Source organism: Felis catus, chromosome A1 (assembly GCF_018350175.1).
Source record: "Felis catus isolate Fca126 chromosome A1, F.catus_Fca126_mat1.0, whole genome shotgun sequence".
NCBI lineage: Eukaryota > Metazoa > Chordata > Mammalia > Carnivora > Felidae > Felis > Felis catus.
In genome coordinates, this window is record NC_058368.1 from 178,223,152 (window position 1) to 178,240,664 (window position 17,513).

General features: G+C 43.8%; 1 protein-coding gene and 1 long non-coding RNA gene across 7 annotated transcripts in view; one reads left to right on the plus strand and one right to left on the minus strand.

Moving 5' to 3' along the window:
* The first annotated feature begins 304 nt into the window (after positions 1–304).
* LOC123379593 lies at positions 305–14,896 on the plus strand. The gene is made up of 3 exons (XR_006584241.1): positions 305–827; positions 2,056–2,226; positions 13,887–14,896. It is a non-coding gene; the product is annotated as an uncharacterized LOC123379593 (long non-coding RNA).
* The window catches only part of KCNIP1 (potassium voltage-gated channel interacting protein 1), a 343,533-nt gene continuing 328,443 nt past the window's right edge, over positions 2,424–17,513 (minus strand). For all 6 annotated transcript variants that reach the window (XM_045035721.1, XM_011285529.4, XM_045035708.1 and 3 more), the window contains 7 exons: positions 16,438–16,562; positions 15,561–15,630; positions 14,004–14,074; positions 13,178–13,285; positions 7,919–8,023; positions 6,957–7,019; positions 2,424–3,277 (listed from right to left, as the gene is read on the minus strand). In XM_045035721.1, the coding sequence (XP_044891656.1) occupies positions 3,230–3,277; positions 6,957–7,019; positions 7,919–8,023; positions 13,178–13,285; positions 14,004–14,074; positions 15,561–15,630; positions 16,438–16,539 (567 nt within the window). In that variant the 5' untranslated portion in view covers positions 16,540–16,562 and the 3' untranslated portion in view covers positions 2,424–3,229. The remainder of the gene's footprint in view (positions 3,278–6,956; positions 7,020–7,918; positions 8,024–13,177; positions 13,286–14,003; positions 14,075–15,560; positions 15,631–16,437; positions 16,563–17,513) is intronic.

The following is a 17,513-nucleotide window of genomic DNA, read 5'->3' on the forward strand; positions in this document are numbered from 1 at the left end:
ACCCTGGAGTACTTCCTATGGAAAGGAGATGGGCCTGGGGTATTTATACACCAACTCTTGTCAGCCATTGGTTAAGGGCTGCTCCAGGGAGGTGTTAGCTACCTGGTTCTTCTGGCCTGCCCTGCTCATAGGCAGAGTGCAGACGTCCTGGTCAGGGTCTATTTGTGACAGTCACAGTTATAAACAAAAGTCACAAGCATTTCCAGGTGGCACATTTGAATCCAGCTGTGAGGTAATGGTGAGTGTCAAGGGTGTCTGGGTAAGACAGCCACAGTACCTGCTACAGGCACAATTGCTGGCAAATGGTGGCAATTTGTTAGACGATTCAGGAGGAGTAGGATCCCTCCAGAAGGACAAGTTGGAGCTGGGTGTTCCAAGCAGAGAACTTTGTTTCTCCATTAGCCCGTTTTGTTTCTGAATATCTCCAGATGCTGATTTTCCTCTTGGAGTTTGGTGCTCAGGACTGAATTGTGTTTCTTGTGCTCTGGCCAGCACAGAGAGAAGAATACCAGCCCTTCCACTCTTCTATCGCATGGGCTTTTGGCCCTAGGTATACACTGGAATCACCTGGAGAGCTTTTAAAGCAGAGTGATGCTCAGGGCTCTACCTGTAGAGGTTCTTATTCAGTTAATCTGCCTTTAGCACTTTAAAAACTTCTCCTTCTCTGCTCCCCAAGTGATTCTGATATGCAGCCAGAGTAAAGATAAACTGGCTTAGATCTTATATAGGCATCAAACACAGGCATCTGAAAAGATCAGAGGTTTTCCTAGCTTCAGGTCCAGCTTGATCCAGCAGCTCAGTGATCTAATCAAGGTTTCAGTTTTCTGGTGTGTTTTGCTTTGTTTAAACATCTCTGCCTTGCTTTCTGTGATTCTGGTTTATCTGCTCCTTGGTTATTGGATAATCCCTCAGAACTCCTAAATCACTACCAAAATGTCCTAAGAGTGCATGCTATCTCATGTATGCCCAGTAGAAGAGAGACCATCTTTGCCCCTTGTTCCCAGCACAAATCTTGTGATTCATGCTGTTTTGGGCTGGCTTAGGTATCAAGCCAATCCCTGCACCAATCATTATGGCTAGGGGGATGGCTCAGATCATGTGTTCCATTCTTAGCATTGAATTTGGTCAGTTCCCCATCTTAGCTCTGGATACACATTGCAATCACCTGAGCAGATTCTAAAGAATCCCGATGCCTAGGCCTCACCTGTACAGATTCTACTTTAATTGGTCTGAGGTGGTGCCTGGCCCCTGGCATTTTTCAAAGTTCCCCAGGTGATTGTGATGTTTAGCCAAAGTGGAGAACCAGGGCCTAGACATTGTATAGCCTCATGATGCAGGTTCAGACCCCTCATGGGTAGGGCCAACAAGTACAGGTCCTCTGCTTGGGCCTAAGTGTATGTATGCCTGGCTAGGGGCTGGCTACATGTCTAGCAGCCCTCGATGACCCCATAGCAGCACCCAGGAAGCCTGGAGAAACAGAGATGCATCTTCTACAATTTCCAGCCATGAGTGGCAGGAGCCAGTGGCAATCATATTGGGAGTATGTCATGCACGTATGACATGTGGTGGCCTGCTCTCGCTGGTGATCCATGGGCACCTAAAGGCTTTCTCCCCTTTACGGTATCCGTTTCTTCATCTGCTATTTGGATTCAAAGAATACCCATGCCTCTTTGAACGGACTCCAGATGAAAGAGGCATTTGTGTGGTACCTTCAGTTCCTTGCAGGGAGCCAGTTTCCCTAGCAGGAAGGCTCTATTACAGAGTGGGAAGAGTTTAATCTCTATGGAGCTGTGCTACCCTAGGTAGGTCCCTTTACCTCTGAGTTTCAGTGTCCAAACCAGTAAAATGAAGACTCTATCTCCCAGAATGCTCTACATGAGCATGAAATGAGGTAATGTATGTGAGCCCCTAGTCAGCACCTGGCGCATACTAGGGGTTCAGCAAATTGCTTTCCTTCCAAGAATGCCATGGTTAGCTCTAAATCTTTTTAAAGTGATGTCAAATGGGGAATCTAAGACATGGTGTCCAACATAAGTAATAATTTGTTCCTGATAGGCCGAAGCCACTTGAACAACCCTTGGAGTCCAAGCCCCTCAGCAGGCAGTTCCGGCCACCTCTTCATCTCTGTATCCCCAGCTGTACCACATGAGACGCCAGACTTTCTACACCAGAGGGTCTTGAGAGTGTTGTGAAGGAAGGTGTTGTGAAGCACGTCATCTCAAAGAGGTATTTGCTTCTAGTCACAGTATTTGCTTTTAAGTGGGATATTTGCTTGGGGTCAGGGGAGGATGGCGCCCTGAGTGGCACTGGGCCTGGCACAAAGCAAGTACTAATACCTGGATGCCAATGAATGGACTAGCCTTCCCTTCTCACAGCTTACCTCTCCTGTCCAATGGAGTCATGAAAGAAATGAAGATTAAGAGTGTAAGAAATAATTCTGTTTATTGATTAGAACATGGTATAAAATTACAGCAATTTTCAGGCATTCTGGGCTTTCTGGGAGGGGCATGCAGTGCTCTAGCAGGAGATGGAGTGAGGGCATGGACCACTGGGTATTGGCTCTCTTCCTGGGCACATTAAGGGACTTGCATTACCAGCACAGATGCCAATGTGAGAGAGAATTATTGGTTCTTTCCTCTGGAAACAAAGGATGTGGGCAATTTGTGTCACCAGACAATGCCATGCTTAAGAATTCAGTTCTAGCCTACATATGTTAGGTGCTGGCTCTCCCAATCTAGTCATATACGGATTCATACTGTTCTGTGTAATGCTCATTCTTCCCACCAAAAGAAGGGAAACAGGCACGTCGGTTTGGGAGGCCATCAGAGGATGGTGTGCATTTGGCTCAGGTCATCTTGCTTCCAGACGCATCAAGGTCTGCTGGAGGCAGTGGGCTGGGGCACGCAAGCAAAAAAGTGTGCACTACTGTAAGCTCAAGCAGAGGGACCTTCCATAGGGCAGCAGTGTGAAGAAATGAGCATGCTTCCAAAACAAACCCAATTTCATCTTGTCTCTCTCAAGAAGACGGAGAAGGAAGAGCTGGCCATCAGAGACTGAGCCATATGATGCTGGGTTCCATAGAAAGTCTCCAGTGGAGAATTCTTTCAAAATGCAAAAGGTGTTTCTGTCCCAAGAGTCGGTGTGTAAAATCAGAACGAGGGCAGAGCAAGGTGTTAAGAAGTGGTTGTTCAGTACAACGTCTCTGAGAGCCAGATGGCTGGGTTCACAGTTACATGACATTTTGGAATAGCTGGAGGGACCTCATGATGTTGTCATCCTGGGAAGGGAGGAAGGGGAAAAGAGAGGACAGTTAGAACTTTCCGAGGATTTTCCCTGAGAAGTTCTGTTACGGTGAGCAAGTCTCCAGCATGGGTTTCTCGTGCAGAAAGAACTCTGCAAGGGAATGAGAAACGGGGGTGGGGGCCCAGAAAGTAAGCAACTCAAGGCAAGAAGCACCTTCTCTGGCCTTAAGAAATTTGTAAGAAATAAATTATCCAGTGGAACAGTGAGTATTGCTTCTTTTTAGAAGCTCTGGGCAACTGCATTTTATCAAATGATTTTTCTCCATCTACTGAGGTGATTGCATTTTAAAATTTCTATTATGTCATTAATTATATTGATGAATTCTTGAATGTTAAACCAATCTAGCATTCCTGTAATAAACCCTATTTATTCTTTTTTTTTTAACATATTACAGGATTTGATTTTTTGTACCTGTGTCCAGAGGGAATATATTAGCCTGAAAATTTTCTCACTTTGTAACAGCTTTGTCATGTTTTCTTATTAGGGTTATGATAGCCTCATAAATCAAGTTGAGAATTTTTTCTTCTTTCTCTATTCTCTGAATTTGTATGACATTAACATCCTTTCTTCCTTAGAAAGAGTTTGAAAGAATTTACCAGGTAAGACATCTGTGTTTGCCATTTTCTTTATGGGAAAGTTTTATTTATTTTTTTAAAGCATTTTTTAATGTTTATTTAATTTTGAGAGAAAGAGAGAGAGAGAGAGGGAGAGAGAGAGAGAGAGAGAGAGAGAGAGAGAGAGAGAGAGAGAGAAGGAAGAGCAGAGAGAGAGGGAGACACAGAATCTGAATCAGGCTCTAGGCTCTGAGCTGTCAGCACAGAGCCTGACATGGGACTTGAACTCACAAACCGTGAGATCATGACCTGAGCCTAAGTCAGTTGCTTAACTGACTAAGCCGCTCAGGCGCCCCTATGGGAAAGTTTTAAATTAAGGATTCAATTTCTTTGACACACATAGGACTATTCAGATTTTCTATTTCTTTTGGTGTTAGTTTTGATAAATTATGTTTGTAAGGAGTTTGTAGACTTCGTATGTTGCCAAATTTATTGAATAACTGACTTTTATCTTTACGATGTCTGTAAAACCTGTAGTGTTGTTACCCTTTCCATTCCTGATATTGATAGCTTGAGTGTTCTTTCTTTTTTGTTTGAATCAATCTTGCTAAGCATTTATCAGTTTTATTTATTTTTTCAAAGAGGCAAATTTTGGTTTTATTGATTTTCTTTTTGCATGTCTCTATTATATGTTCTCTATTTTACATTTACATTTTTCTATTGTATATTCCCTAGGAAATAAGTATTGAATGTAGAACATGTTTGGCTATTAAACAACATACTTCTAAGTCCGTGGGTCAGAGAAGAAAATATTTTGAATTAAAATATAATGAAAATATGACATATTATAATCTATGGGATCTAAAGCAGTAGTTAAAAGAAATTTTATCCCTCTGTATGCACGTATTAGAAAAGAATGGTTGAAAATAAATGATCTAAATCTCCATCTCAAAAAGCTAGAAAGAAAACCTAAAAATTAAATTAAAATGAAACAGAAGGAAGAAAATAATTTACAGCACAAATGATAAAGTAGAAAGCATACCTATAATAGAAAAAAAATCAACAAAGAGAAAAGTTGATTCTGGGTGTCTGAAATCTTTTAAAAGTTGCTAGACCTTTTTAAGTTTATTTATTTATTTTGAGAGAGAGAGCATGAGCAGGGAAGGGGCAGAGAGAGAGAAGGAGAAAGAATCCCGTTCTCTGCACTGTCAGTACAGAGCCTAATGTGAGACTCAAACTCACAAATGGAGAGATCATGACTTGAGCCAAAATCAAAAGCTGGACACTTAACTCACCAAACCACTCAGGTGCCCCTAAAAGTTTCTAGAACTTTTAAAAGAAGTCTATGGAGTCAGGCTGTCTAAATTCAAATCGTGGATCTGTCATTTACTAGCTGGGTGACCTTACTCCCTTTGTGCCTCAGTTTCTTTATGTTAGAGTAGCATCCATCACCATATATATCTATGGGTGGGTTGTGAGCAAGAAATGAGTGAATTAATGGAGAGCAATAGAGGTTGCTAATGTGAGAAACTAAACAAATTTGAAAATTTCACTCACCTGTTAAGCAAAGTCAAAAAAGCACACTTAAATAGGGCATAGGATTTAAAATTAGAATGAAGTTCAAGGGGATCCTGGGTGGCTCAGTCGGTTAAGCATCTGACTTTGGCTCAGGTCATGACCTCAGAGTTCATGGGTTTGAGCCCCACAGGGGGCCCTGCGCCGACAGCTCAGAGCCTGGAGCCTGCTTTGGATTCTGTGTCTCCCTCTCTCTCTCTGCCCCTCCCCTGCTTGCACTCTGTCTCTCTCTCCCTCTCAAAATAATAAATAAACATTAACGAAAAAAAAAACCCAACAGAATGATGGAGTTCAAGTTCCATCTCTGTCACCTACTGGGCCTTAGCCACATCTCTCAACTTTGCAATGTCTCAGTTTTCTCTTCTTTAAAATGTGTATGATCAATACTACCGTGCACCCAGTTCATGATGATTAACATGTTGAAATATTTCTATCCTTGTTGGTAAGTGAGCCTTCCATCCAGCATCTGTGCCTCTGGCTATCTGGTAACTGGCACAGGACCGCTGGAGCACCCAAAGATCCATCAGCTAGTGGGTCGGCAAGCTTAGAAGAATCCCTCTAGGGCACAGCTCCTTGACCATGAGGTCAAGGTCAGTTAAGAGTGGTTAGTTCTCAGTCCACTCTCATTATAAAACATTTTGAATATCATGACCAAGGCTAAGCTCGTACAGCGGCACCACCTCTCAGGATGGTTGTGAGGTTTATGCAAAATACCTGAAACTTGGTAGGTTCTCAGTATGTACTGATAACTTCTCCTCTGCTTTGTGTATCTGCAGTTCTTACTGGGTGAGCTCAGAGTAACTGTACTTTTCTGAAATAAATGGGGGATAGAAATGCATTTTTCTAAAGTAGATAAAAGCAACTGTTTCTAGTTCAATTGCTGGCAGAGGCTCTGGGCTAGTCTATCCTTTTGCAGAATGAAAATGTCTTCCAAGGACCCGCAGGATCAGGATCATCTGAGTGAGCGTTAGAAAAGCAGTGCCTCAAGCCCTGCTCCAGACCTACTGAATTAGAATCTGCATTTTAAGGAGATCCTCAAGGAGGTTGGTTTGCACAGTAAAGTTTTAGCAGCGTTGATCCCCAGGACATTTGTGTTAAAAAAAAAGATTTCTAGAGCCTCGCCCCCAATCTAGTGTTCATTTTCAGAATCATCTGGGCAATTTTGGGGCACACCATGGCTTGAGAATTACAGCTTTAGATTTTTTTCCCAGCTACCCCTTCGAAGTCTGAGGAGTGGGTCACTGAGCTGGAAGCCTGTTGAAAAAGCAGAGTGTTGTCCACTTGAGAAGCCTATGGTTTCACAGAGACCCCCTTGGCCTTTCACATCCCCCCACAATCCTTCTCAGGCTGTCTGGCTCAGCCTGTGTTTAGCCAAGACCAACCGCAGCCCAGCTCTAGGAGGGGATGGAATGGAATTCTACCTGAGGTAGAGAGGGTATCTCAGCTCTCCCTTCTGCAGGGCCCCAGGCCTCAGATTTTCTTTCCTGGATCTAGTATGTTTTGTGCTCTGAGGTCTCTCCTTACCTCCTGACAGGATTCAAGAAATTCGTCTAAAGTCACGATGCCATCTTTATTTTTGTCCATTTTCTGGAAGACACAACAGGAAGCACTTTAACGAACCTGGTAATCTGCATTCCAAAACTTGCTCTTTGTTAATCACCTTTGCCCCGAGAATTCGGGTGGTCTTTCACTGGCCAGACAATCCCACCCAACTCCCTGGTTACAGCATTTTGAGCCCCATAAGCTTCCTTAAAATTGAGAGACTTGCTCCAGACTCTCATTGCGTCATCACCAGATTATTCTGCTGATACCCTAACATGTCTTCCCCAGACTCTCCCCCAGCCTGTCCACCTGGCAGAGAGAACACTGCATGTGAGAGGTTCGACTTCTGTCTCTGTCACTTACTGTGTGACCTCGAGTGAGTCTTTAAGCCTCTCTGAGTCTCTGCTTTTCCCATCTGCGAAGTGAGAGGATTAGACTAGAATGAGCTGGGGCATTCTTCAATAGTCTACCACTCGCTTACTTTCTTACAAAACCACCACTGTGGTCATGCTACTCTTCCACTCATGGAATAACTATAGTCACCCAAGCAAGACTGAACTCTTCAATGCAAGACCTCACACTCCAGCCCCTCCTCGTTTCCAACCTTCTCTCCCGCTAGTCCCGAGACATAAATGCTTAACACTTACACAAATGTGTTTAATGACGTCTTCTCTGGTTACTCTGCTCCACCAAGAATTTGCATGGAATGTAGAAGCTGTACTGTAGCATTTCTATTTCATAATACACTTCCCTGTTCCATTGTCTAGTATATACTTGCTTGCTTAATGAGATCATCTATTACTTGAGGACGACGCATTTTGTAATTCTTTTCTGTTTTCTACAATGCATAGGACAGAGTAGGACACACACCACTTGCTCAGAGGCTTGTGGGTTGGCTGGTCTAAGTTGGGCTTAAAGCTCGCGCACGACGTGTGTGCACTTACTTGGAAGAAGACATCCACGTGCTGCCTTGGAGTGTCTTCTCTGAGCACGGGATATGTGTATTTCCCCATCATGTCGTAGATGGCTTTGACAATGTCCATCATCTCCTGGAGGATATGGAAGCACAGTGTGAGAACATGAGGTCAGGCTCTTTTTATGTGACACTTTGGGGCTCCTTGTCCCCCTTGTGATTGAAAGTGATTAAAAGGACTCTCTTCAGCTGATGAGAAGGGCTGAAGGGCTATATTCTGAGAGGAGGCAGTGGGACATTCTCTTTGCCTTCAGAAGCTCTTGGATAGGTTACCTTTTCTTAAGCATTATCCTCAGTGAGGGGTTATATGGGGGATTGGGGTGAACATGTTTGTGTACTGATCGGCCCACACTCCATTTTTGGAAGACCCTCTCCCTACTCCACAATTCCCTTGAATGGTTGGCCTGGGTGGCTGTGTTTGTACTGGGTGACCTGTCTCTGTGACCACTGCTAATTTGGAACAAAGGTGGACGTCTGACTAAAGCTGGGCTACTCTGTTTTTCTCCCTGGAGAAGTTTAGGTGATGAGGCACAGAAACTGTAATCAGGAGTGATAGAACCCTGGGACTCGAAAGTCAAGTGGCGTTGGGGCCAGAGTCAGTGACAGGCAAGCCATTTCCAGGTTTTAGCTGAGGTTGAGTGAAAACAGACATCAAAAACTTGTGCAGAAGAGTAGAAGTTCTGTGAAGAGGAGAAGGGAGCGAATACACAGAAAGTAGAGAAGAAGAGAAAAATGCAGGGAGAAAGAGAGGAGAGGAGAGAAAGGAGTAGAGGAAGGAGAAGGGAGGTGGGGGTGGGGGGAGAAACAGACACCTGTTCCCATGAGCACATACATGCACACCTGCACACACACACACACACACACACACACACACACTCACACTCTCACTCACACTCACATATACTCACACATACATACTGTATACTCACATACACTCAGGCTTTCTGAGAAAAACAGTTGAAGAAGACAGAAACAGTAACAAGGACTCAAGAAGCCCCAGAGAGGCAGTGTCTCAGAACCCTTACTCTATAGGCTAAAACCTCCTCTTGCACCTCCCCGCCCTTCTGTTGCTAGCAACTTGAATCTGTCATTCTTGCAGAGGAGTGTGGCCATCTTGATCTCAGCAATGCTGGAGGAGGGTGAGGAAACAGAGGGGACAAAAGGGGGGTGGAGAGAGAGAGGGAGACTAACAACCTTCTAGTTTCAATAGAGTTTACACAAGTTCCATCAGACTAACTGTATCTTTATAGGAAATCTCTCAGCTTAAGCTGAGTTATTTTGATGATTTTTAAAAAAGTTTATTTCCTTATTTTGAGAGAGAGCATGAAAGAGTGGGGGAGGGGCAGAGAGAGAGGGAGAGAGAATCCCAAGCAGGCTTCACACTGTCAGTACAGAGCCGATGTCGGGTTTGAACTCACAAACCGTGAGATCGTGACCTGACCTGAAACCAAGAGTTGGATGCTTAACTGACTGAGCCACCCAGGCGCCCCTATTTTGATGATTTTTTATATTTGTAACCAAAAGACCTCTTTCTACAAAGTCATTCTTGTTTGATGGGGCCTGATAGATGTTACAAATGCTGTCATGTTTTCTTTCTAATCTTTCAATGCTTTTGGATACAGAATAAGTGATCATTAAATATTTATTAAAATAGTTAAATTGTTCTTATTATTAGTTTATAGATCTGTTTCCTCAAGACCGTGAACTCGTGAGGACATGCTTGCTCCTTCATTGCTAAGGTCTCTGCATGGGCTGGGAGCCCAGTAACTGTTGAGTGGGTCTGTGATGTTCTGATCACGCTGACCAGGCATGGTATTCCATGGCCCCTCCTCCAAATGCAGGAAATAGGGTGCAGGAAGGCAGCCTTGTCTTTGAGATATTTGAAATAGTGTCTACGGAGACCCAGGGGACAGACTCTATCTTGGGGTCCTTGTCTGCTACTCCTCATTCCAGGTGCTTATTTTATTTGTATTTGTTTTTAACCTATTAATACTTTTAGACTTATACAAAAGCTGTAGGAATAGAACAGAGCATGCACCTATACCTTTGACCCAGGTTCTCCTAATTTTAACTTGCAAAACCACAGCACAAGGAAACTGACAGGAAACTGACCCAGGAAACTGACATTTCTACAACAATGCTACAGTGCTATTAAGGAAACTATCAAGCTTATTCACATTTCAACAGATTTTCCCCAAGTGTCTTTTTTATGGTTAAGGATCTCTCATCCATCTAACTGTTGTGTCCCCTTAGTCTCCTCTAACCTGTGACCGTTTCTGTTTGTCTTTCAAGAGCAAGGCACTTCTGATATGAAGTGTCAGTTATTATGCTGATCAGTTATTTTGTAGAATGTCTCTGCTCGTGTTAGTTGCTGGTTTTCTGATGATTAGGTTGAAGTTATGCATTTTTTACAAGAATACCAAATCAGTGATATTATATCCTTCTTGGTGCATCCTATCAAAGTGGTTCTTGATATATCGTGTTAATGGTGATGTTAACCTTGATCATTTGATTAAAAGGGGGTGCCTATCAAGTTCGTCCCCTGATCTTAGTTTCTTTCAGTGGATCTTGCCTGCAAAAATGATTACTGTGGTGTTTGCCTAATGCTGACTTTGTATTTCCTTTATTCCTTCTTTATTTATTAATTAGAATTCTTCTTTAAGGAAGAGTTGTCCCTTATCCCCTATTTATCTATGAATTCAATTATTTATTTGAGTACATATTTATTATTTATTTGAACACATATTATTTGAATACATATAATCTATAATTATATATATATAATTTAGTAGGGACTCATGGATGTGTTCTTTATTTTATACCTTATAATCTAATACTAACTTTTTTTTTTTTTTAGAGGTAGAGTGTATGTGCAAGCAGAGGAGAGGGGCAGAGAGAGAGAGAGAGAGAGAGAGAGAGAGAGAGAGAGAGAATCTGAAGCAGGCTCCACGCTCAGTGAAGAGCCTGATGCAGGGCTTGATCCCACAACTCTGGGATCGTGACCTGAGCCAACCAGAGTTGGGACACTCAACTGACTGAGCCACTCCGGCACCCCTAACGCTAGCATTATTAGATATGTTGCTCAAATTGTTCTGGTTTTGGTGATTAGGAACTCTTTCAGACTTATTCCTGCAGCTTTTTGACATGTCCCAGCCTTCCTCTCTCCCCCCCTCACTACTTCTTCCTTCCTCCCTTCCTTCCTCTCTCTTTTTCTTCTTTCTTTCTTTCTTTCTTTCTTTCTTTCTTTCTTTCTTTCTTTGTTTCTTTCCTTCTTTCCTTCTTTCCTTCTTTCCTTCTTTCCCTCTTCTTTCTCTTTTTTCAAGCACCCCAGTACTTTCCAGCACTACAAGATACTCCAGGCCCATCTTGCATTTTCTCAGTCCCAGTCCTGGAATCACCCACTTCTTGAAGGAGACTGATACCTTTAGCTGGAGAATGATATTCAGACACCAAGGTCTGGGGTGCGATGTGTCCTCATTGCTGGAGGGGTGTCATTGTCTTAGACCCTCCCAAGAAACAGAAATAGGAAATAAACGTCTCTACCCATGGGTTTATTTTAAAATGTAGGCTTTGTAAGTCCTTCATATCTGCATTGTTATAGGTTTCTTTCCTGAGTACCTTTTATAAGAGAAAGGATTTAAGACCAATTTTGATTGCTGTCTCAGGATTTTCATTGCCTATAATTTGGATGAGATTATCTCCAAATGATTGTCAGGGGGAAGATCCAGCTATCTTTTCTAGGAAGCTGCTTATCCACACTTTCTTTTTCTTTTAAGGGGTTCTTTATTAATTCTGCCATCAAGAGAGGTCTGATGGGTATAAATGGGAACAATATTGTCTGGTCTACAAACAAGGAAGAGGGAGCTGGATATAGTGAGATTATTCAAGTAATGGAATTATGGCTGAACCAAGGTTGACAACCGTGTTATAAGTCCCATTTTAGGGTCTTTTCTTTATCTATTTTGTAAAGTAGTATTTGAATATTTTGTCATAGCACATATTTGAGTATGTACAGAAGCATTACATTCTTTGAAAAATTGAGATAATATTATACATAAGATTTTAAAAGATGAATTTTTACATCTTAATACTTTTGTATGATCTTAAACGGCCATCTGTTATCCCATTACATGTATTTCCTGGAATCCACTGAACATATCTGTTATTAGTAGATATTAGGGTTTTCACATGTGGGAGATCATTCACCACTTGATTTTCAGCACCTAGAACACCTAATAAGCCCTCAAATATATGTTGAGCAAATGCACGACTGAATGAATGAAGACTGAATGTCAGAGGGAAATTTGCAGGGCTGGGGTGAGACCTGGAGATGCTATCACTCTAGGCACTGGGCTTGGCACGCAGAAGCTCAGGGAATGGGATGTTACAGGATGCTATGTCCAAGCTTCAGCTGAGATACCAAAATACAGTAGATACCAAAGTGAGTTTTGAGACAGACCTGTGGGTATTTCACTGGCTAGACACCACAGGTGGCTCTAAAAGTGTCAGGCAGTGAAGACTCAGACATTATTTGTGATTTGTTAAGAGATGGCTGCACTTGCCATCGTCCCCTTCTGTGGTTTTATTAGTAGGCAAAATAGATTGTGGCCAGTGTGATCCTATTACAATCTCCCTTCTCTCTTCTGGATGATGTCTACAATTCTACCATTCCAACTTCTAGCTTTTTTTTTTTTTTTTTTAGTGTTTATTTTTGAGACAGAGTGCGAGCTGGGGAGGGGCAGAGAGAAAGGGAAACACAGAATCCGAAACAGGCTCCAGGATCCAAGCTGCCAGCACAGAGCCCGATGCGGGGCTCGAACCCACAAACCATGAGATCATGACCCGAGCCGAAGTCGGACGCTCAACCGACTGAGCCACCCAGGCGCCCCTCCAACTTTTAGCTTTAATTTGTGACTATTAACCTATGAAATGTGAGTTCTCCTAGGAAGAGTAACTCTACACAAAAATCATTTGCATTCCCTTTGGAATGTACACTGAATACATGTGACCCAGTGACAATAAATGAATCTGCTTAATCCTTTCTTGAGTACTTGGGGGCAGGGCAGGGTGGGGCAATGGGGTAGGTCAAAGGTGACCAGGAATCTCTCTGTTAGCCCCAAGGCAGATCCCTCCTCATTCAGACAGTTTCATTCTCCAGACGGGGCTGTTTACTGTTTAATTAGATGCCTTCATTGTGCCTCCTTCGTGACCCTGGCCTCAGCTCACTTACCTCTTTGTTTATGTATCCATCTTTATTGATGTCATACAAATTAAATGTCCACCTTAGCTTCTCATGGACGGTTCCTCTCAGTAAAATCGACAGAGCAGTTACAAAGTCCTGACAAATGAAAGAGGCATTAATGACATTAACCACCAAGCCTTGGGGTGGGAGGAAGCTCTGTCTTTGGGTCAGACTCTATGACTGCTTTTATATAGTGGTATCTCCCATGTCCTCTGTCCCCTGAAGGACATGGCCAAGCTCAGCGAAAGTGCCCCCCTTCCATTCCCTACCCTGCCCCATTTTGGGGGGACAGAGCGTCCTTGAGGAAGAAAGTATGTGCTGACATCTCCAGACACAGGTAAACAGACTCCTGTGGCACTGCCCTATCCCACAGCTGCAGTTAGCCTCAGAAAGGCAGTATAGTCTACCACCGGAGTTCAAATCCCTCTGTTACCTCTTCCTAGCTGTTTGACCTTGGAAAAAACACTCAATCTCTCTTTGCCTCACCGTCCTCTTCTGTAAACTGGTAATAAATAATAGAACACTACCTTGTGGGTTACTATGAGGATTAAATGAGTTAATACATGCAAAGCACTAGTACAGAGTCTGTCTCGTGGTAAGCTCGGTGTGAACGTGAGCTGTTACACTCTTTTCATTAGTCCCTCTGAGACCCTGAGTTCCCAGAGGGGTGGGGCAGCTGCTGTTTCTCTATCTTCAGGAAATGTTTGTTAAATGGATGACGGACTGAAGCATCTGAGGACCCGACTGTCCCATCAATAGCACACAGTTTAGAAGAGGAGATGGTGGGGACCCCGGGACTCTGAGACAAACATACCTCGAACTTCACGGAGCCTGTCTGGGTGGTGTCGAAGGCGTGGAAGAGGTAATGGGCATACATGCTGGCATCTGAAAGGCACAGAAGGAAAGGCAGGTGACGGGAGCCGGGGCTTCACAGAGGGAAGGGAGAATGCTTGGAAACAATAAGGAAGAGAAGAGGGTGCTGCTGGGGTGATGGAAAGGAGGAAAGGCAGTGTGGGCAAGCCCACTGTGTAAACAGGGACCCATGTGGCTGTCCTGGATTTTAGGTGGAAAGTTCTTAGGACAAAGACAAGCCCTCACCCCTACATCTAGCCATCCCCGGAGGAAGACCCTCCCGCTGGTTCACATGGGTAATTCTTGGTGGGTGAGTGACGTGGCAACTGTGGGAAGAAGGCGCCCTTCTGAGTGATGTGCAATGCCATGGAGTGAGTACTCACTAGGGAGCAGACAGACCTGGGCTTGGCTAGCAGCTCTCTCCCTATGTAGCTGTGTGAACAGGCATCGAGCAGAACCTCTCTGAGCTCCTCTTTCCTGTCTCTGTACAAAGGGATGTAGCAAAACCTATCTCTTGGAATTTTTGAAAAAGTATGTTAAACTTTTAACATAGTCACATCATCTTAACCATCACCATTCCTGCCAAATGGTCAAAACTCAATAAACTGTGGCTCAACAGAATTCAACAGCAGTGGTTCTGGGGTCTTCATGGGGTGAAGCTGCTCCCCAACTTGCAGAGGGGCCCTGTACGGGGTCCCACACTTAGGAGGGCCCCATCTGTGCCAAAGAGGCCCATGAGAGACAGAGCTCAAGAAATGTTTGGGACACTTGGATCTCCATTTCATCAGGACCCAGGGAAGGGATCCTGCAGGAGATAGCTCCTGGGGGCAGGAAGTGAAGTGGCACATGACTCATAGAAGCCTTGGGAAAGAGGCATTGATGTCTTAGGCCCATGGAGGCAGAGCAACTTCCTTCAGGAGTCAGGCATGGCAACAGAGTGTCTGTGGGTCTGGTACACTCACTAACCTGGACTTCTATGCACAGCTTTATGTTCCCTACATCTTTTTGGATTCATTTATTTCTACAGTCTCTGGTATTGAAATTATTTTTCAAAGTTTCACCTTGCCCTCAGCTGTTGTAAGGAAAAGAATGGAGAGTGTATAGCAAAATGGTGGAACCAACATGGCAGAGCTTTACATCAGACACTTATGGGATAGAATCCTGCTCTGCTACTTACTGGCTGCGTTATCTTGATCTTGATCTTGAGTGAATTGCTAACTTCTCTGAGACGTTGTTGTCCATCTCGGATATGATACAGTACCTGCTTTCTAGAGCTGATATGAGACTTTATGATATTGCTTTATTAATCTCTTCTCCTCTCTTGGAGAGAATCCATTTCAGAGCTCTTTTCTGCTAAAACTTTAGCTAATTCCATATCTTGTAATAAGGGAGGGGAATCTTACTCTGAGTTGTCCCTGCTGTTGAGGAGGAGACAGATAACAAGAAACATGAACCTGGAGGAAGAAAGGCTGCTCACCAGAGAAGGAGTTGGGAAGGATCTTTTCAAGATCAGACTCACCTCCATGAGGGAAAAACTGAGCGTAGATCTGCTTGAATGTTTCTTCATTGACCACACCGCTGGGACACTCCTGCGTGAAGGGGAGAGAGTCAGTGGGAGGGAGGGCTGCCTGGCCCCGAAGGAGGAGACTGGGTCCAGCCTTGGGGTTTAGGATTCCTCATCATCCCTGATGAACAGGGACTGGGCAAACACCTGTACACTTCTGTGCCTCCAGGTGAGTGGCCGGGAGATAGCCCTGCCTTAAGAATGAAGCTGCCTTGCAAAATGATGAGACATCATCAGAGAATTGGCACTGTGAGGTAGAAACAGCTTGGGATTTGGGCCTAGGAAGGTCTGGGTTTGGATCCTGGCTCAGCCTCTTCTAGGCTTTGCAACTTTGGGTGAATTAGTGTCTGATCCTCAATGTCCTTACCTGTAAAATGGGGCTAACAGTACCTTCTGACAAGGCTGTCATGAGGCTTAATATATGAAATAATACGGCAAATTAATACATGGGCATTCAGGCTTACACTTCAGTCTTTATGAGCTCAGCATAGACCTAAATCTCGTCCGTTCTGGGGCACCGACAATATTGACAGTGTGAATGGGTCACACTAAGGCTAGAAGCTGGGCCAAGGTGAATTCTCCAAGGTTGTGCCTGCCATGTTGTGAAGTTCCTGGGCTATTGGCCAGTTTCCCATCTATGGAGATTGCCTCATTCTTGCCTGAAGTCTTTCTTTTCAGCCAGGTGATCTTGCTCTCATGTCTTTATAGAATTGGCCTTCCTTTTACAACTACACACATGGAAAACTCTCTGATGGGCCCTGTTGACATTTGGAAGAGCTTTGCTCCAGATGGGAAATCCTGCCTGGGCCTTCAGATGCCCTGTGGGCCTTACATTTTTGAAGCCTCGATAAAGAACTTGCAGCTCCCTCTTGGTGAAATTGGTCTGGGCCTCCAGCTGCTCCAGTCCCTCAGGCCGATGGCAAACCATGGTCATCTCCAGCTCATCTTCAATCTTATCTGGAACCAGAGGAGATGGCATTGGAGTGGCTGACCTTAGTGGCCACTTGTCAGACCACAGTCTGGGCTGTCAAAAGAGTAGTGTTATGACCTGGGATAAGGGATTCGGGGCTGGGGTCACACTGCAGATGATCCTTCTGCCTTGACCACCCCCCCCACCCCCAACCCAGTCACTTCTGTCTCACACTCAGTCCAGTCATTACCCCAGGGGTGTCAGGCACTACTCAGGGAGGGAGCTTCAGGCTGGAGATGAACACGTTCCAAGTGGAGATGAAGGCGGGAGTGCTAAAAATAAGTCCATAATGAAAACTTTCCCTTTCTTTCAAAATAACTTCTTTGCACATTCAATTTGCTGCCCACTGAACCATGTGAATATTCTAGAGACACAGGTAAGTGAGTGGAATGATTAACAGCTTTCAAACAGCAAAGGGAAACAACTCTATTAAAAATGTAGAGCAAACTCTTACCATTTGGTACGAATAGATGAAGGCTAACCCAATTTGGCAAAAAGTTCCAATTATGGCATGTTAAATATTAATTTAAGAGTACGAGTGTATTTTACAGTGTTGTTTTGTAATGTCTACTAGACATTCTTAAATAATAGGCAAGTGACTTAAATGGGAACTACTTGATATAAATCAAAGCTTCTGAAGCGTTTGAGGGGTTCCAAAAACAGTTGTCTGAAGTAGCAGTTTGTTCCTCCAATAAGAATGACAATGTAATATAATTTTTCACCAGTTATTGAGAAAGGGTCAGTCAAAGCAAGAAATCTGCCCATCTCCTACTGAAGGACCACAAACTGAATAAGCGGAGGTTTCCACACTTTACCATCACAGCAGGATAAATGAGTGTTTTCCTCTGGGTCCTGCCAGACGCTTTCTATAAATTTATTCCAATCAAGAATCAATTGTCGACTAACCTTCGCTGCCCATTGTTGTCGTGCAGACATAA